The 18,891-nt window shown below is 43.1% G+C and overlaps 1 protein-coding gene across 1 annotated transcript in view; it reads right to left on the bottom strand.

The window, feature by feature from the left end:
• The window catches only part of SH3GL3 (SH3 domain containing GRB2 like 3, endophilin A3), a 44,519-nt gene extending 26,135 nt beyond the window's left edge, over nt 1-18,384 (bottom strand). The window contains exon 1 of the mRNA XM_065733954.1: nt 18,235-18,384. Within this exon, the coding sequence (XP_065590026.1) occupies nt 18,235-18,279 (45 nt within the window). The 5' untranslated portion in view covers nt 18,280-18,384. The remainder of the gene's footprint in view (nt 1-18,234) is intronic.
• Between the last annotated feature and the right edge of the window lie 507 nt (nt 18,385-18,891).

Below are 18,891 nucleotides of genomic sequence, written 5' to 3'. Positions count from 1 at the left end.
TGGTTCCATTTCATTTTGGGATACACATGTATTCACAATGAACTGAAACCAAACCAAGTATTGCTGAGCTACCACAGTCTCTAAGCAAAATTTAGAAACAGTGATTGGTGTGTTTATTTTACAGTTACATTTCCTGCACCCTCATCCCACTGTGTACTGCCACTGCAAATACAGCAGTATCGTTTCCTATGACTGCAGGTCACAGTCAGGAGCACTAAACTGCAGCCATACAGACAGGGCAGGAAGGTACGTGCTTTGCTTCTTGTTATGCTGTTGTTATTACACAGTTTCTAATATTTTCACAGTGTATCTTGTTTGGCACAGCAGAGTGCCCATTCATTTCCTTCTTAGGAATAAAGAATTGCTCCAGATGCATGAGCGTCCCCTCTGGCCTTGCCATCAGTATCTATTCATCCTGTGAAACTATTTATAATTAAATCACATAAAAGGAAGATTTGCCAGAAAGGCAAATCTTCTGAAGACCAACTCAGAGGACCAAAGAACCGTCTAGCTAATGTTGCTATTTGTTGCACAAGTGTGAAGAAAAATAATATTCCTTCAGCTACAAGTAGTGGTGTGATAAACCATCCAGGGAATTTATGCTTAGGCAGGAAATAAAACCTTTGGAATAAGCAGTTATTTTGCATGTGCATCCATGAAGAAAACTCATCTCTCCTCTCCCAGGCGTTCTTTCACCAGCCTTTCCCAGAGAGAGCTGCACATACTTCAGCTCTCTTCAGTACTCCGCTCAGGTTTGCTCTCGTGTTCTTTTATCGAAGTGAAAGACCGATTTACGCTACTAATTTGTACAGCCTCTAACTCAAGGTCGAAGGAATGAAGAGTCCCAGGACAACAAATACTGTAATGAACGTCCCCAAGAAGACCACGTTTTTGCTGATATTTTGAGAAACGGATAATAATGAAAAACTGCTAGGAAGCTGTCTTTGCTTTCAAGGAGGGTTGCAATCAACCCTTCCTCAAAAAGTTACTACTTATCAGCTTTTGTTTCTATTACAGTGATATACACTGTTTATGATCATTTAATTAACTTTGCAGAAGCGCTTTCCCACAGACTCACAGATGCTTGAACTTAAGGACACAACAGATAAGTGCCACGAGTTATATTAACTGCCAGCAGCTACTGCCAGACGGTTTATAAAGTGCTGTAATGCCAGGTTCCAGAAAGCAAAATACAGCCTGCATCTAAATCGTCTGCAGGAGCAAAGGAACTCAATCAGAGGTCTGTCACCAGGACAAAACGTTCTCATCATGCATTAAATTCTTCAGTTTTGAAGTGGAACTTGAGTCTCTTCCCACCTTCAGATCTGTCAGCAAAACACATTTTGATTTAAGCTTCAAGTCAGACCCTGGAGCAACATGAGTTAAGATTACTAGACAAATACATGAGCTAGAAGCATACATCATGATTAATATTCTAGCAGAAATGTTTAAAGGAATATATTTCACCACTTCCACAAGGCTACAAGGTTTTTTTCCTCTTAAAATGCATACAGTACTCATTTAATTCCACTTTCTTTACTAAGCTTTGACAGAAAATGTTAAACAATCAGTGACTACATGCAGATAATTTTGGCAAGACCCTCAACTGTAATTGTGGGAAAGAAAAGGCAGCTCTGTTACAACATGTAGTAGTTCTCTCAGCTTCCTAATTACATGTGTTTTGTTATTCTTTTTAAACATTAGCATGGAGCTGAAGCACTAGATACTGAATAATATGAAAAGAAATGTGTTACATGTTTAAAGGAAGAAAAAAAGAGCAGCTGTCACCAAGCAGTGGCTTGATTACAGCAACAGAGCACTAGCACAACACAACTGCAGAGGCCTGCCATTTACTTTTCCAAAGAGCTCTGGCCAAAGGAATTGAGCTCCAATAAAGAGCTATTCAAGCACGGGAGGTTTTCTGCCCACACTAGACCCCACAAATGAGCTGGACCACCCAAAGATTACCAGAACTTGCTAGTTATGTCCCCAGATTATCTGGGGGAGCACAACTGTTCTGAAGACGGACCTTTATCTTTGGGTTCCGCCACCTTTTAAATCAGATCAATCTGGGCAAAGGCCCAACGTCTATCTCCACAGTTGTGACATGCAATCACATCTAAAGTCTTTCCTCCAGATGTGGTGAACCATCATCCCAAGTGCTTCAAACCTGATGTCTGTATGAGCCTCAACACCCTCCCCAGGCAGCTGGGCTGGGGAGGTGTGCTCAGGGCCTTCCACCAGCTCTGTAACTTCAACTGTTTGAGCACATCAGTGCAAAAACAAAAAACAACAAAAAAGCAAGCAACACAGGCTCCATGTAGGAATTCCTAAACCGCAGTGGTTTTCCCCTCTATGGCCTTAGAAACTACTGCACTTTAGGGCAGCAAAATCACTGAGAAGTACATTCCAAACCGGAGTCCATCCTGTTTTAAAGTCAGATTTTTCAGATTTCTGTGTCTCCTACTCGTTTCCACTGGAAAGTCCAACTTACATGTACCAAAATATACACCAGAGAGCAATACCCTATTCCTAATTAAAGCCTTCACCTCCACGTCACTGCACAAAGCTGCAGTAAGCACCAGGCATGCTTTCCCCAGGCCTGTCCTTCAGCTCTGCACAGAAAGGCTGCCTGCATGCATGTGGCCTTTTGATGACTTCTTGGTATGCTCCTCCAAAGCAGCATCAAATAACCTTTTCCACTCATTACAGCTCACAGAACGTGAGAAATAACACTGGACAAGCCCAAATTAATGCAGCTCTGAGGGCTGTATTTTAATTTTTACACATTACAAAACACCCATGATAGTTTGACGACCATAGCTCACCTTCAATCACTGAAAGAAAGTGGAAAAGAACAGGAAAATATCAAACCTACAGAAAACAGAGGAAAACTTTACTAATTAAGCATAAGATCTGCATGAGATGATGCATACAGCAAGACTCAGCATGGTGTCAGTGGGAATGAATTAAATGCATACAGATATTGAAGAAAAGCATAGTGTTTTGGACAATGGAAATTCTTGTCTATATACAAATAAAGTATAAGTCTCTGGACTCTATAATGCGATTTTACATTTCTATGGAGAGTGAGTCACTTCGCACCAGGCACTGACACGTCACGGCATTACTGGGTGTTTTAGTCAAACTTGTCTGCTAAAGCTATTCTTTAGCACACACATTGTACAACAAAACCCACTTTGTGTTCCCAAACCTTGAACACTTCCCTGACAAATCTCCACTGTGCTTCCCAAAGAATTCAGTGCTGCTGCCAGCACATGCATTTATAAATCAGTTAATTGAAAATGATCACTGCGCAGATCTCAAAATGAAAACATCTGTGAGAATTCACATACACTGACATAAACCAACCTATCTGAATCTTTATAGGTAGAGATATTATTCCATATCAGTGCCTTCTTCAGACTAAGACAATAAAGTGCAAGATTTGAGATTGACAGCTTTTCAAAAGATGAGATACAAATGTGCTTCATGAGTTTACAATTAATTCTGACAAAAAATCATGTTCATTGATCTGAGACTTCACATGGGCAAGAATAATGACATACACGGAATCATAACGCTCCACACAGACAGAAACATACTTTTACTTTAGTATTTCATTCTGGAAATCTAAAATTGTGTTCCTTAATCTGCTTAAAATCTTGCTCCATATAGAGCTGAGCACATCCTAAAGAAGCACATATAAAGGCACCAAAGGGATAGCAAAAAGTCCTTAGTGAGTACTCCTCCTCCCTTCCCCAATTTTACTGATTCCTTGCTCAATTCCAAACTTCTGTTAAAAAAAAAAAAAGTTTATTTGAAATCTAAAAGTTGTCCCTTTGGATTGCAAACGATGACCTGCTTCGGGCTCACTTATCCCACCAGAACACAGCACAGGGACAGCCCTCCTGCGGGGGGAGGAAGGCCAAGCAGCAGAACCCAGCGGTGGGTGTGAAGCCACAGCGCTTCCTGCCCCCTTCGGGTGCCTTGCTACAAGATTTCATCCCCTTTCCTCTTCAGGCAGGGCAGCTAGAGCTCTGAATGACAAGCTGCTTGCAGAGAGAGTTCCTCTGGGTGTTAGCACATTAACACTTCTGCCTCCCTCCAAAAATTCACTTGGCAACAATGCCTCGAAACAATCCCTCTTCCTAAAGATATCCTTCGTGCCTGCAGCTAAGGAGCAGCTTCCTCCTGACAGACCCCTGCGTGCCCGCAGGGAAGATGAGAAAACATGTTTATGCTATAAAACAGAGTACTGAAAGTTGGAGACTTAAATAACTCCATTGCATGCTCCCTCTCTGAGTAATATAAGGACCCTTCATGTCATCGTTGACATTACTCCAACCCCTGCTCCGTTTGAGATGTTTCCATATTAGATGTCTCTCTTGACTACACTTAAAGACTGCTTTTACAGATGCTAACAAGTAATTGTCCGAGTGGCCCCATGTGACTTTGTTTTACCCAAAGGGCATTGGAGGAACATGAAAAACTACACCACACATTTTTCACTGGTCAGATTGCCTCTTGGTACAGCAAAGTCCCTTTACAATCTCAGCCCAACTCACACCTCAGTTCTGCCTCATTTGCCACACTAGTCCTTATCTAATCGTGCAGAACTCCTTCCCCTGGTACTCCTCACAGTTGAAACAAGCTTATTGTACTCTGAGTGTGAAGAAAACATTGGAAAATTCATTCAGGTGGCTTGCCAAAGCTGCTTAGGCTTCTCTAACTCCCCACTAAGCCCCCGTGCCCTGCAGTGTGACCACAACGAGCTGCTCCAGGCAGGGGACCCATCTAAAAGCTGCTGCAAGCTGCTGTGCCATCCCCGGATGGAATCCCACGGCTGGAGCTGCTTCCACACAGGACCTGCCCATGCAATGGGGAGGGATGTGTGTACCAAAGCAGTCCAATCATTTGCTTAGCAGTCAGATGTTTGAGACCAAGAGGTTATTAAGGACAAAATACACTTTGCACATCTACACCTTGTAGATGCAATATCTCTGTTCTCATCGCATGATATCTAGCAAGTGTCACTCACTCTAGAGAAAATCTATGCTTTGTCTTATTCCAGAACATGCTGGCACACCGTCAGCCATATCCTGCAGAGTGCACCGCTCTGATTCATAGTTCTTTAAAGGAGGTTATTGCACTTCATGTTCCCAGAACATCATCTGACCAGTTCCAGCACAATGCCCTGGAAATAACCCCAGAAAATGGATCCTTCATTCTTTTCTCAGGCTAAACTACCCCAGCTTGCTCATGTAAAATGGCTCCCACTGGCTCTTGTAAAAGCTAGCATTAAATGCTGCAGTGATGATAGTACAGCCTGCTCTCAGGAAAGGCCCACCCAGCTCTCAAGCAGCCCACATCCAGCCTGTGCTGAAAACCCCGGTTTGATTTCAAAGGAGAGAGATCAGTCAGCACATAAATCACAGCTTGCATGCGCATAATGGGCAATTAAAACCCATAAATCGTGTAAGTTGCTGTTTATTCTCGAAAACACTTAACTACATTGCGAAACTCATAAATATCCAGTTGCCCTACTGCATTTTCCATGACCAAAGATCTCTGCTTTTTAAGCAGTTATATTGAAAACTCATGGAAATGATAATAAAGACTGATATTAATTTCAAGGCTCGGTAGATTAGGCCTCGTTATCACAACGTGGAGCATCAACCATCTCTTCCTAAGGCCATGCCTTGAGCACACCCTCAACACCAACACGAGGCCAAATCACTTATTCATAGCTGGAGTCAGAGAGCCCTGCCCAAGCAAATGCTCGGGAAGGGTCAGTTTTTACTCAGTTTGGGGGCTGATCTAATTCTGCTTTTGTAAAGTCAGAATATACTTAGATCACCTTCACTGAGTCCAACAGTCTCATTATATACCTAACACCACAAACAGTAAACTTGAGTCTTAGAAATAAATCTGCAAACATTTTTAGCACCGATACAATTATTTTGCTGAGATCAACAATAGAAGTAACACAGACACGATGCAGGCACTTTTAGTCATGATTTACCACTCAAAGGATTTGGAAAAGTATTCTTAAATCCATCTGAGCTGCACTACTGCAAACAGATACTTCACCTTATAAGTTACTAAACAACCGTGTTTTTAGGTAAAGCAAAGATTTAAAAGATTCATTCAAAGTGACAGTTTTAGTGAACCTATTACGAGTAAATAACATGGTCATCATCCACTGCTGAGCTCCCTCATGAGCTGTACAGAGGAAGGAGAGCAACAGGACTGACAACAGAAGTTTTATGGCCAGATATACTGATGGACAAAATCAATATATATATATATAAATACATATATGTATTTTTCTCTCCAGCTTGGAATTAACTTCTCACATTACCATACTATTGCTGCTTCAGAACAATGCTTATTAGCAAGCATACCCTTCGTACATGAACAGTGACAAATCAGATCTATTTATTGCTCTTCCAGGAGCTACTTCTCTCCCTTCAGGCAATAATTCTTATCAAATTCCATTCCCACATAATCAACTTACGATTTGTCCTTCAATGTTATTAAACCACTGCTTACATTTTTAGCCTTTATGCTAACCCTGTGGGTTTTATTAAGCCACTATAAAATTGATTGATAATTCCATCATCTACCCTTGCACATTATTTTGATTTAAGTGCCATCATTTCTACCTTTAGAGCAGCCAGTCCCACAGAGTACACTGGTTTTAGCATACTGTGGAACACCCATATCATTCTGCCATGCAGTCAGCCGCTGTTATTTCCTACCTGTTCCTGCTGTACGGGGACTGCATACCTTCCCTTTGACTCAGCAGTATCTTTGTGTGCTCAGCTTGAGAGCTTTTTGTTAGCTTGGTTTTTTTATAGCCATTTTGGTCAATGGTTTCCACAGGTCGTTAAGTTCACGTTCAGCATTAGAGCACTGTAAGCAACATGCTCTTCCTGGTCTTGGGTCCACTGCAAGGACAAGTGAGTTTTTAATGGGGTTATAGTCTCACCACTCAAATTTATTTTGAAAATTTCAAAAAATACACAGCCAGCAGCTTTGCAGTTTTTACTCCATGTGAGGCTGCTAGCAGCAATACCCAAGGGAGGAATGAAAGGACTTCAGGTATCTTGTCCTCTTGGTTGAAGCAACCTGTGCTTGGGATGAGTTGCAAAATCTAAATGGAACAGACAAGTCTCAGACTCTCTTGTGTAACTACAAGTTTTTAATAAACCATGCCCCATTCATTCACGTATTAGAAAAATTCTGAGTATCAAAGTTTGAAAAAAAAAATTATATATATATATATATATATATACATATACACATACACACACATCTTCTCATCTCCAAGATGAGGTCACCATTTATTTTTGCCTCATTTTCACAACTCTATTTCAAAACACTCTGGTGGTTTCAGACAGCAGCATTTTTTTTACCACGCAATACCACAAAATAAAATGCAACTGGGGACAATTGAGTTTCACAGCACATATACTGAAGAAAGACACGCATCATCCTGAACCTCCACAAGACAATTCTTTTTAGTGGAATAGGAACAAAACAGAAATGCACTCTGGACTTCATCCATAGGACAGAGAAGAACTTCCCTCATCATACAGAAATTTACCTGCATTTCATTGTTATCAAACTTCATAGAATTCCATCTTTTCACAGAAAACAAGGAAAGCCAAAGAAAGATTTCTACAGAGAGCAACACAAACCCTTACAGGAATTCCCAAGTAGCTCAGAAGCACTGCTGCAAAGGAGGCCAAAAGGCACTGTCCTCCTCCATACTGGCACATGCATTTGTAGCAAGAATTCCCTAACAAAATATGCCATCAGTGACCAAACACACTAAGCCCCAGGAGAAAGGATCCTTTAACCACAGCTTATGAGATCACTGATGAGCAGATCTCAATCATTTACAAAGTCACTTGGAACAGAAGTGTCACAACTCTTGTATTCTTCTTGCTAAGTAAAATGGTGTATGTGGCCCTTTCCATCTCAATCAAAAATATATGAAAATATACATAGTGTAATGTGCTAAATATTAATAATGCAACTCTAAATTACCTAGTATACAGAATCAAGGACAGTTTTCCAAAATGTGAAGTTTCTTCTTGGGGAGGTAAACACAAAGAACAGAACTGCTGTTCTCCCATCCCTTTAAGACATGCCACGTAGAATGATGAGTAAATGAATGCCTCAATCAGCATCAGGTTAGAGATCTCCCACATTTTATAAATTTGAATAAAGGAGCATAAAGACTGACAAAACTTTGCAAGACAAGTTCATAGAACTTCACCATTGCAAAATCATTTCCTTATTTTCTTAACGCAATTTTCACATTAAAAAAAAAAGCAATTCCCAGAAGCACTGCTGCTTTTGCACAAGAGCAACTATATTTATGTGCATCTTTTCCCGTTGTATCAACAAACTTCTTGTTCATCAGATAAGAGATCTGTACTAGTCTTCTGGCTGCTTCTCAAGCATGCAGACAAAGAGATGCTAAGTGCAAAGTCGCAAATCTGTTATGCAAGCTTTCCTTAGCACAAGGCTGCTCGAGCTGAACTTGCTATTCCTTCTCTGCAGCAGGCTGCAGCACAACTCACAGAGCCTTCATTTCTGCAACCCCACACTCACCTGACTAAACTCAGCAGAATGACAATAACATACAGCCTTGAAAGAGTTTCCACAAACCCAGTGTCAAAAAAGCAAAACAAGAAGCAATGAATACTTCTGATAAAGCAAGCAGGCTGCAGTTCAGCCTGGACCTTTGGCAGAAAGTCAGCCACAGAGCAGCACTGCTCAGGGCCAATGTCATTCCACACAGCAAATTTCAGATCTTCTCTAAGTAGTGCTGGCTCAGAAATACTCCTCTGGAGACAGAAGGGCAAACTGTTTACTTTCTAAGTAATGACTAGCAGATATATTTTGGGCAGAGGCCATCTGTGGGGAATGTTTCTATCTAAAGGCTTAAAGACAGTGGAGGAAGAAATAAAGGTTATAAATACAACACAGTTGTACAAAGTAATGGAAGTGCTGTCATCAATTTCCATTTACCCACAGCAAAACTGGGGCTTGGAGCTTTCAGAGGCATAGATAAGCCAGTTCACACTCATAAACTTTAGGGATTTCCAGATTTCAATGTGTTTCAAGATTTCACTGTCAATACCTTATAAAAAAGCACCTCAAAAAACGGATGGCCTTTGTTCCAACTTTGGAAAGAACTAGGAAAAAAAATAAAAGAAATATATTCTTCTACTACTAGAAAGTCACATCCAAAGAAGTTGTTGAAGCCTAATAACCTTGCTCTTAACCACAAATAGGAACAGCACACTGCAAAATGAGGCACAGAAGCCCCCAGCTCAAATATAAGGGAGAGGTTCAATTTCAGCTTGCCTGTTACAGGTGTGCAGTGGATGGAAACACCTCCTGCCCCTCTCCAGCAAATACTGCACACACACCGAGCAGCCACTCACTGTGCTGCCAGTGCAGCAGCTCATGGTGTTAACAGTGCCTTCAGTCTCTCTGTCAGCAGTGCTACTGTACCTTGCCCTGTCCACACACATGAAAGCATCAGCATGGGAAATGATCATCAGTGAACAGAAATTCAGATGATCACAAAACAGGCTGGGTTAGAAGGAACCCTAAAGCCCCCCCCCCCCCCAGCCCAACCACTGCTGGGGGCTGGCTGCCAGGATGACCTTGGGCACCTACAGCTCTGGACAGCAGTGCCCAGGCCTCACCACCCTCTGAGGGAAGAATCTCTTCCTGACATCTAACCTCCATCTCCCCTCTTTTAGTGTAAAACCATTTCCCCTTCACAGGGACAGAGGAGAGTATGTTCAGTGTGACTAAGCTTAGAAACAAGCAACCAAGTGTAGAACTTGAAGAAAAACCCATGGAGCATAACTGCTGACTAGTGCAAGTACCAGCAAATACATTTCAATGTAATTGAAGTCTCTTTTGCAACATATTTCCTTGAATACGAAGCTATTTCTGCAAGTAACTCTTCCTGCTTAAGCTTACAGTTCACTTGTGTTTGTGTGTCTCCCTTCTACTCTTCACTACAGAAATTTTCCTCCCACTAAATTTGCTTTGAACATTAGAAGGGAGGTAGAAATAGTTTCTTCCACTGAGAAACAACACAAACGGTCTTTGAGCACCAGGAGAGCTGCAGGACAGATCAGGGACATGAAGAGGTTTGGTTTGCTGCTCCTCCTCCCTCCCCCAAAGAAAGCAAAATTAAAAAATAAAAAGCCCACATCCAACATCAAAGAATGTTCTTTAAGTTACTACAATTAACACAGGAAAAACAGGTAGAGAGTGTTCAGATGTTAAAGCCATAAAACGACAAACAGCTAATCTTCAAGGTGAGCAGTGCTTGCCATGTTCAGTGCCTCCAGGCAGACACCCAAGCAGCTTACACCAAGAGGTGTAAGCTCAGTCTGCTGTCTTAAGAAATCTTATCATTATTTTCTTTGGAAGGAATTTCTAGAGAGCAGAACTGGAATTACTGGTTCTGATCTGATGAAAAGACAGTGGCTTTTTTTTAATAATTCACTCTCATGGGGCTTCATTCCCCCATCGTGCACACAGCTTCCAGAAGCCAGGCCAACAGGTGCTACATTCTCTGTGGGAAAGAGTAAGTGCTCCCATCACTGTGGATTCTCTGGTCTTAGAGACGGCACAGGTGACAGATCTCACTTCCCAGCTGCCTCAGTAGGACTGCAAAAGGCAAGTTCACAGTTCTGAATCATAACAATGAGTCTCTCACCTCCAATCACACACATGCTGCACTAATGTTACTTTTCCATCTGTTCTCTGCTGGGGAGATATTGTTTAGAAACTCACATTTGCAGATAGCCATTGTTTGCTAGTCCCAGAGGGACATTAAAACCCGAGATGTTAGATGAAAATACTGAGCCTTTAGTTCATAGAATCATAGGGGTTGGAAGGGACCTCAAGAGATCATCGAGTCCAACCCCCCTGCCAAAGCAGGTTCCCTACAGCAGGTAGTTCTGCTGACCTTTCTCTGAGTCAATGGAATGATCCCATTTCTGAGGGCTGGACATTGCATCTGTAGCCCAGAAACACAGAACCTAACTTTGGTTCTCACACTGGCTTTCTCCTTAACCCCAAAGTCATGTCACCCTCAAGTACCACATTTATCTGCACCTCCTTGAAAAAGCAATGGGAACACTGAGAACTATGCCACCGCAAAGTGCTCCGAAGGGATGAGGGGCACTCCTATCAAGTCTGTTTATATTGGCTTTATTATTGGTCCTTCCTTCCAAGAAAAAATAAGGTTTTCCACTTTTTGTCACCTTAAACCTATAACCAGAATGCACGAGGCCAGAAAAATCAAACAATCACAGAATTTGAAGAGCTCTCAATTCTTATAATCATGTACAATTCCCAACCAGGCTAATGTCCCTGCAGCCTCTGCAGCTCGTTACACCCAGGTACAACACCAAAAACAGAATTTAATTAGAAACAGAGCTAACACTCAGCAGAAGCTTGGCATTGTCCTTTGAATAGAAAACATGCAAGGCTGAGTAATTGTCGTGTTCTGCATACACAGCTGCTGATATCTGAGATGTTGTAGGAAGTTAAAGGGTATATTCTCCCATCAATATGTATAACTTAATAACATTAATAATAGAAACACATCCAATGATAGGACACTAGAAGTCTACCAAACAGAATTTGAGGTGTAACCTAACATTTGTTGAGTCCTTCCCTAACTGGATGTGTTAAAAACACTGTTAAAACCCACACCTTCAGCTCTCAACTGTCATAAAACTGCAGCTTCCTTCCCAAACAGCAAGGAGCCCAACAATGGGAATACAGCACAGAATCAGATGAGCACAATACACCAGAGTGAAAGCAGCATTACATAAATAACAGCAGACTCATCTTAATAATATCATTATAAGCAAAAGCTTCAGTGTTATAGGGTTGTTGCAGAAAGTATAAAGAATGGGACATACTCTAAAACTGGAACCACACCAGTGTTAACAGAAAGTGTTGGTGTTTGTGTGGCAACACAGACAAAACATTATAGTAAAAACACTTCCATTCTGCAGCAATTCTTGGCTCTGGAACTGCAGCTATATCACACCCCTGAATCCACACAGCTTTCTTATACCAGTAGGTATAATAGGGCAAGTGTTTGGGCTGTTTTGCTGTTGTACAGTTATGCTGCATTTGCCTATATAGGAGGCACTGCAGAGTCAGCCCAGATTTCTATCAGCATAATTAAGCAGAATTTGTCCCTCTGTATATGCATTACAGAGTCTGTCCCAAATTCCATACCGGAGTACAACCTCATGGTAGAAATGTATCTGCTTAGGATACTTAAGCAATCCCAAGTAACACTTAGCAAATGATACTAAAGAAAATCCCAAAGCTTTGCCTGCCTGTTTGCTTTGCAGCACTGCAGGATTCTCAGGTGTCTGCGCTGCAATGCATTACCCAGCATGTGCCGCAGTGACTCAGGCAACAACAGCATGAGCTGGGCTCCAGCTCCAACTTGCAGGATGCCTGTATAACACCCTGCAGTAAAGCCAAGAATCTATAAAAGGAGACGTTCAAGGAAAAGTTCATCTTCCATAGCATCATGCTGTACTATTTTCTACTGCAATGCTATTCTGATTTTTACACATACATATGCTACGCATAACCTCCAAATGGAAGCTGTATCACTGCTGCATTCCCAGCTTGCAGCACAGATGATCCCACTCCTGCAAGCTTTGAGAGCTGCATCGCTAAAGGTCGTAGAGGCACACAAGTGTTGTGTTTGCTATCTTGTATGCTGGCTGAAATATTCAGCATTTCTTGCTCCTACAGTTACGCCTCACTGCTAGGCTGCTTAGCAAGCTACACAAATAATGTTAATATGATCATAAATATAAGTCCATACCTTCAGAGTTAGCTTCCCTCTCCTCTCAACTGCACCAGACAATTATTTTAATATGGAAAAGCACATTTGTGCCACAAGCATCTGTCTTTATATTTTGTACCCATTAGCCCCATACTCTGGTCCTGGAAAATCAATCTACAACAAAAAACCAACAGCCCAGCAAGATCTCCATCCTCCAACAAGACTCCTGAAATCTACATAAATCCTCAACCTATCCTCTCATCATTTTAGGAACATAAGATGTGCAGTGTATTATCACCTGCAGTACAGTTTTGTAACTACCAGATTGAATAACAGGAGCCTCCAGCCACAACACAGGTAAAGATGAGCAGAAGTGCCCAGTGTGATATCTTCATGCACATACAGGATAGAACAACATCATTTTCTTGTCCTTGCCATTGGCTGAGGATTTACTCTGCTTTATAGCCACGTAGAGGAATTACAATTATCCAATTCAAAGCATCTTATACAATAAACTGAACGTCTTTCCTCCATTGACCCACCCCAATTATTATAACAAATTTGTAACAGAATATCTAAACTGATATAATAAAAGCTAGGAACAGGACAGAAGGTCTCCCTGCTTTGGTCCTGGATTCATTGTGACCAGTTCAGGTTGGAAGTGAAGGAACAGTATCTCTCACAGGTTGGGTGATAACAGCTTCCAGTCCTAGGATGGAAATAGATCTGCATGTACCAGTCTGTAATAATTTTTGTGTCTCAATAGCAACTTCAGGTTTTCTTTGTGCAAAGACTCTCTCTTTCAGTTTACTGAAGTACTTAAAGTTTGTTTGTAAACACTCGGGTAACCAAAGATTTTGTGTATTAAGGCAAAGTCAACATGCACATGAAAAACACTTAAACATTATGTCTGGGCTAGTTATTCAACTACAGAAAGGAAAGAAGAGGAAAACAAATTAGAATGCTGCAATCCAATGGAACATATAGCAGTAATAGAGGGGATGCAAAGTCCTGGGCAGCAACAAACAAGGACAAGCCCAAATGCAGTAGCTGTGGATACAGAAACAAAGGAAGAAAAATTGCACTCCCTTAGAAGCCCTCAGGCACGCAGGGATCTCCAGCAAGATCCCCTTTACCCCACTGCCAACCCTTAAATGAGGTCTGGGAAGGGATGGAGCCAGAATCTTTGTTTCTTCCAGTCACTCAAGTGTACACACCTGAGCTCCCCTGGGTTGGCTCTGCCCTCCCACCAGGTGCTCAAATCACTGTTTCATGCCATGACTTAGCTTTTATTTTTTTTTTTTATTTTTTTTTACTTTATTTTGTCAGGAAAGCAAATCAAACAAAACCCAATCAGGAAGATTTATTCTGCCAGGGTAACAAGGTCTCCATTCTGAGCTGATTTTCAATCCAGCAGATTGGATCAACATGCCACATAAATCAACGGAGTAACACCAGAAATCTGGGAGAGAACAAGCATCCTTGTAACTGCTGGCGAGAGCCAAAAGCCAGGGAACAAAAACCAAGCACACACAATAGAAAAAGGCCTTCAAAAACATTGCTACAAACAGATGACAGATGCCCTACTTGAAAAGACAAACGCCATTCAGGACAATTCTAGAGGAACACCCAGAGCATATAAGCTAAACCACTATCAGAAGTTAAAAGTGTTGTACCAAATAAGCTTTGCTTAAAAACCTGTTCACCTTTACGCTCATCTACAGACAGCAGAGTCAATGCCTGAATAACACTGTTCTTTCTTTCTTCACTGGCAGTTAGAAAGGGTTTAAGGAGCCAGTCTTCATTCACTAACAATCACTGTTCACGCTTACATTGCAAATAGACATTCACAATAACTGCAGTGATGTGTTTCTCAAAAAAAGTATTGATTTCTACTGCTGAGGAGCCAAGCTTAAGAAACACACTATGAATAAGCTGCTGATACTGAGACTGCTGCTATTGACAGACTTCTGACACAACTTAAAACAAAAACAAAACAAACAAAAAAAAAACCAAAAAAAAACCAACACACAAATTGAAGGTCACCAGCAGATCTCTTACAGCAGCATCATGGCTGAGTGCTCAGAACACACAGACTCCTGCTTTGAAAAGGTCCCACATCACAGCACTGAGGTGCCAGCCTGGCTGCACTGATAGAACACAGCAGAAGATACAGCAGCACCTGCTGATGAGGAAGCCCATCCTATCCCCGTACTTACAGCTTTCTAAACAGAGCAGCACCCTAAAAACACTTCCAATGAGCATCAGAAGGTGCAGCCCTCCCACTGTCTGCACTGTGCCACGTGTGCAGCTGAACGAGGACAAGGCCTGCAGGAGCAGCAGGCAGAGATCCACCCACCTGCATCAAAGGCTGCACATCAACAACAGGAAAATGGGTACGTCAGCATCTGAAAGTGACAGGAGGCAAATTTGCCCTTGAGAACAACACTCCCTGGAGACTAATTAAAAAAAAAAATCTATTTGAAAATACATCGACTTGAATATTTCAATTCAAACTCATAGTCTACATAGTAAGCACAGTAAAGCTATTTGTAGCATTCCTGAAAGCTATTATCTGTCACAACAGACACACAGTTTGATCACTTCTGCATCTCCTCATGAAGCAATTGTTAGAGCAGAGATGCTGGAGAGCAACTGCCCCTTCAGCATTGCAATGCACAAACAGACCAAACATCACTGCAGCGATGCAAACAGTCATCCACAACTCAGAGCTGCTTTCCAAACCGTGCCACCAAACAAGTGAAAACCTACGCACACACAGTGCTCAGGAGTGAAAGAAGCACAGCTGGGTACGGAAATCCAGGAGAAAACCATTAAGCACTCTTATTGTGAGTTTATGCACTGCAAACATGGAAACACAAGGACTTTTTATGGCACCAAGGACGTGACAGCATGTTACGTCTGAGTTTGGGTGAGGGCTTAAGGAGCCATAAAAAGTTGACTGCTGAACTTTTCTTCAAGTGAACACCTATTTACTCAGCAGTAACTTCAGATAAAGCACATTGGCATGCGTCAAACAAACACCCCAGAAGGAATAAATTAATGAACCTGTACTGTACACATAAAATCAGAAGTATTGGTTCCTTTTCTACCCTGAAGTCTGAAGCAATACATGCAGAAAATATACTTCTCCTGAAAAAAAAAAAAAAAAAAAAAAAAAAAAAGCAGATCTGCAACACACGAGTGGCTGTTAGAAATGCTATCCTAAGTCATGTGTTAGAATCTCTTCTATAACTGTGTGGTCTATAGATCTACATCAGTCTGTGTGTCTATTGGAACAGTGGGTTATTCCAGTTGAATAAAAGACCATTGTAGCATGGAAATATCTTATGAAAATACAGAGCTCTTGTCATTTCTTTCATATTTTTTAATTAACTTGTTAAATACAGACAGTCTTAACCCACTTGCTTCATCCTCCAGATTTTTTTTTCCTGTCTCCAGGTTCTGCCAACCTTCAAATATTCTCCTTCAATCACATACCCTGGCATAATTCTCATTCCCCTCTGTATTCCTCAGTGTACTCTGGGAAATTTGCCAGTTTTGTCATCTGCCCCCATTCTCCTTGGGGAGCACTAACGCAGGGAATTAATTCCATTCTCTTCCCAAGCCATGCCTGTGTCTGCTGTTAGCAGTTACCCTTGGCATCTTTCAGCCTTCCAATACACAAAGGTATATACTTCCTTAAGTGATCCTACAGTACTTCAGAGGTTTATAAAACATCCTGCTGAAAGATCTCTCCATTTGCTTGTTTTAGAATCATGCAAAAGAATTAAGTTAAAGGATGGAGTATCAATATTCCCATTTTGCATGCCCTTACCATCCCATTTTCTGATACTTTCCACAATTGTTTTCTACGTATTTTTACACATTTTCAAACTATGTTGCCCATCGTCTTATCTGAAGTCTTCCAGAACGAACAATTAAGAAGTGCATTGTGTTTTCTTAAGCACCAAAAAAATCCAGTTCCAATATCATCTTTTTTCCTACACAAGCATTTCCTACTAAGGAACATCTCCTTCTCAGAAGAGAGGCTATTCCAGTCTGCTTCCTTTAAGCTGCATGCTCACTTCTTCATTTGACAACGAATGGAAACTTTACATTTGACCTAAGAAGAAGAACATCATCTAATATTAGAGTTATGCATCCCAGTTTCCTATTGTAATGAACACTGGAGAATGTACCACAGCATCTTGGGAAATACCTGGGCAAGTTCAATATATACCTCTGTTCCATTCTGCCACTGATGCTACCTTCCCTGGCTTCCCCCTCGGTTTATTTAGTTCTCTGCTATGCGTACGTGCCCAGATTAAGCAATCAGCCACACTGCTGGCAGCTGTCAGACTGGAAGCGTTTGTTATGGTTACCTCTTTAACTTCCGCACTTAAATACCATCTGTGTTACCAACTTGGCACAGCAAAGCCTGCACCACTTACAGTACGGTGGGTGCAGAACAAACCAAAGCCTTTGCTAAGCCATCCTTGGGTTTGTTTACCCAGAGAGCCCACGTTTCTGCCAAGAGGCATGGCATTCTTGAGATCAACACTTAACACAGAAGAAATAACACTACTGATGATAAATGCTAGATATGATATGACTATTCAGTGTGTCAAAATCCGACCAAAGCCACACTGGGCTATACAGACCCCAGGTACCTGCAGGAGGAGCTGCAGAATATCAGCTCAGCGGCTCTGAGCCTTTATTTCTGTGCTCCAAGCAGAAGCAGCTGTCAGCTCGGCGGAACGGGTTACAGAACTCATGTCAGTACTGCCATCATCATTACCGACAGGAGGACAGATCTCGGGGGAACTCACAAACTCCTGCGCTGGAGGATCCCACTGCGCAGCACTGCGGGAGGGGAAAGGGGGAGAGCTGCACAGGGGAAACTGAGAGAGCATGAAGGCTCGGGAAAAGATTTGAGTACAGCACCCAGAGAAGGAGGGAAAACTCTAGAAACGCAGGGTACCCTCTATAGGACAGATGCACGGTATGCCAGGTAGGGAAACAAGGGGAGTTGATGCGAGAGGACAACCACGAACTCTGCGGCTACAGCTGGTACCCTGCAAGCCCCGACTTCAACCGAGGCCCCGCGGCACAAACACAGAACCAGCACGAAAGAAACACCAGTACCAAACTGAGCAGCTGGAAGCGAACAGCCGGGCCCCAGGAGAACGGAGGAGAGGGACCGCCCGCATCGCACGGCCGCGGGCAGCCAGCGAGGGGGAAGCGGCACTGCAGCAGCAACCCGCAGCCCAACCACGCGCCCCAGGGCGGCGAAGGCATTACCCACGCAGAGGGAGAACCCGAGCCGCTCCGAGCCCATCCCGCCGCCGCTCCCTTACCTGCGTGGCTTTGTGAAACTGCTTCTTGAGCCCCGCCACCGACATCCTCCCGCCGCGGGCGGCTCCGCGCGGAGCCCGCTCCCTGGGCCGGCTGCCTGCGGCCTCTCGCTGTGTCAGCCGCACCGCCGGGCCCGGCGCCCCGCGCGGGTGGAAACATCGCGTTCCGAACGGGCTCGGCGGTGCCACCTCATTGGTCGCCGCTCGTGCCCATGCAAATGACACAGCCGGAGTCGCCCTCTCATTGGCCGCGAGCGGGGAGCTATGCAAATAGAGCGCTCGAAGACGCCCACGCCGCGGTGTTGCGTGGAGACAGTAGGCCCGGCGGGCACGGCCCGCACTGCGCTGCCGGTTGGGCACGGCGCGGCACGGCACGGCACGGCACGGCGGTGCCTGGCAGGGGCCCGCTTTCCTCCTTGTCTCCTCGTTGCTATACGGCATCTTAATGAAATGGATGCTCATAGTGCGTGAAAGCGATCGCAGCAGTTCAGAGCATGACCGCTTGGGGCTGTGCGTCGGAATAAACCTATTCTGCGGCTTGGCTTTTTATTTTTAAAGGAGGCCAGCAGAGCCGCGCAGGTGGGGTGGCTCAGCTGTGCCACTGCAGGACAAAGCGATTGCGTGCTTACATGCGGTTGTGGGTCCGCAGTGCACCCATAG

Source organism: Cyrtonyx montezumae, unplaced genomic scaffold (genome assembly GCF_038088225.1).
Source record: "Cyrtonyx montezumae isolate F1298 unplaced genomic scaffold, pur_monq_1.0 scaffold_17, whole genome shotgun sequence".
Classification (NCBI taxonomy): Eukaryota; Metazoa; Chordata; class Aves; order Galliformes; family Odontophoridae; genus Cyrtonyx; species Cyrtonyx montezumae.
Note: the sequence above shows the minus strand (reverse complement) of the source record. Positions and strands in the feature narration are given on the sequence as shown.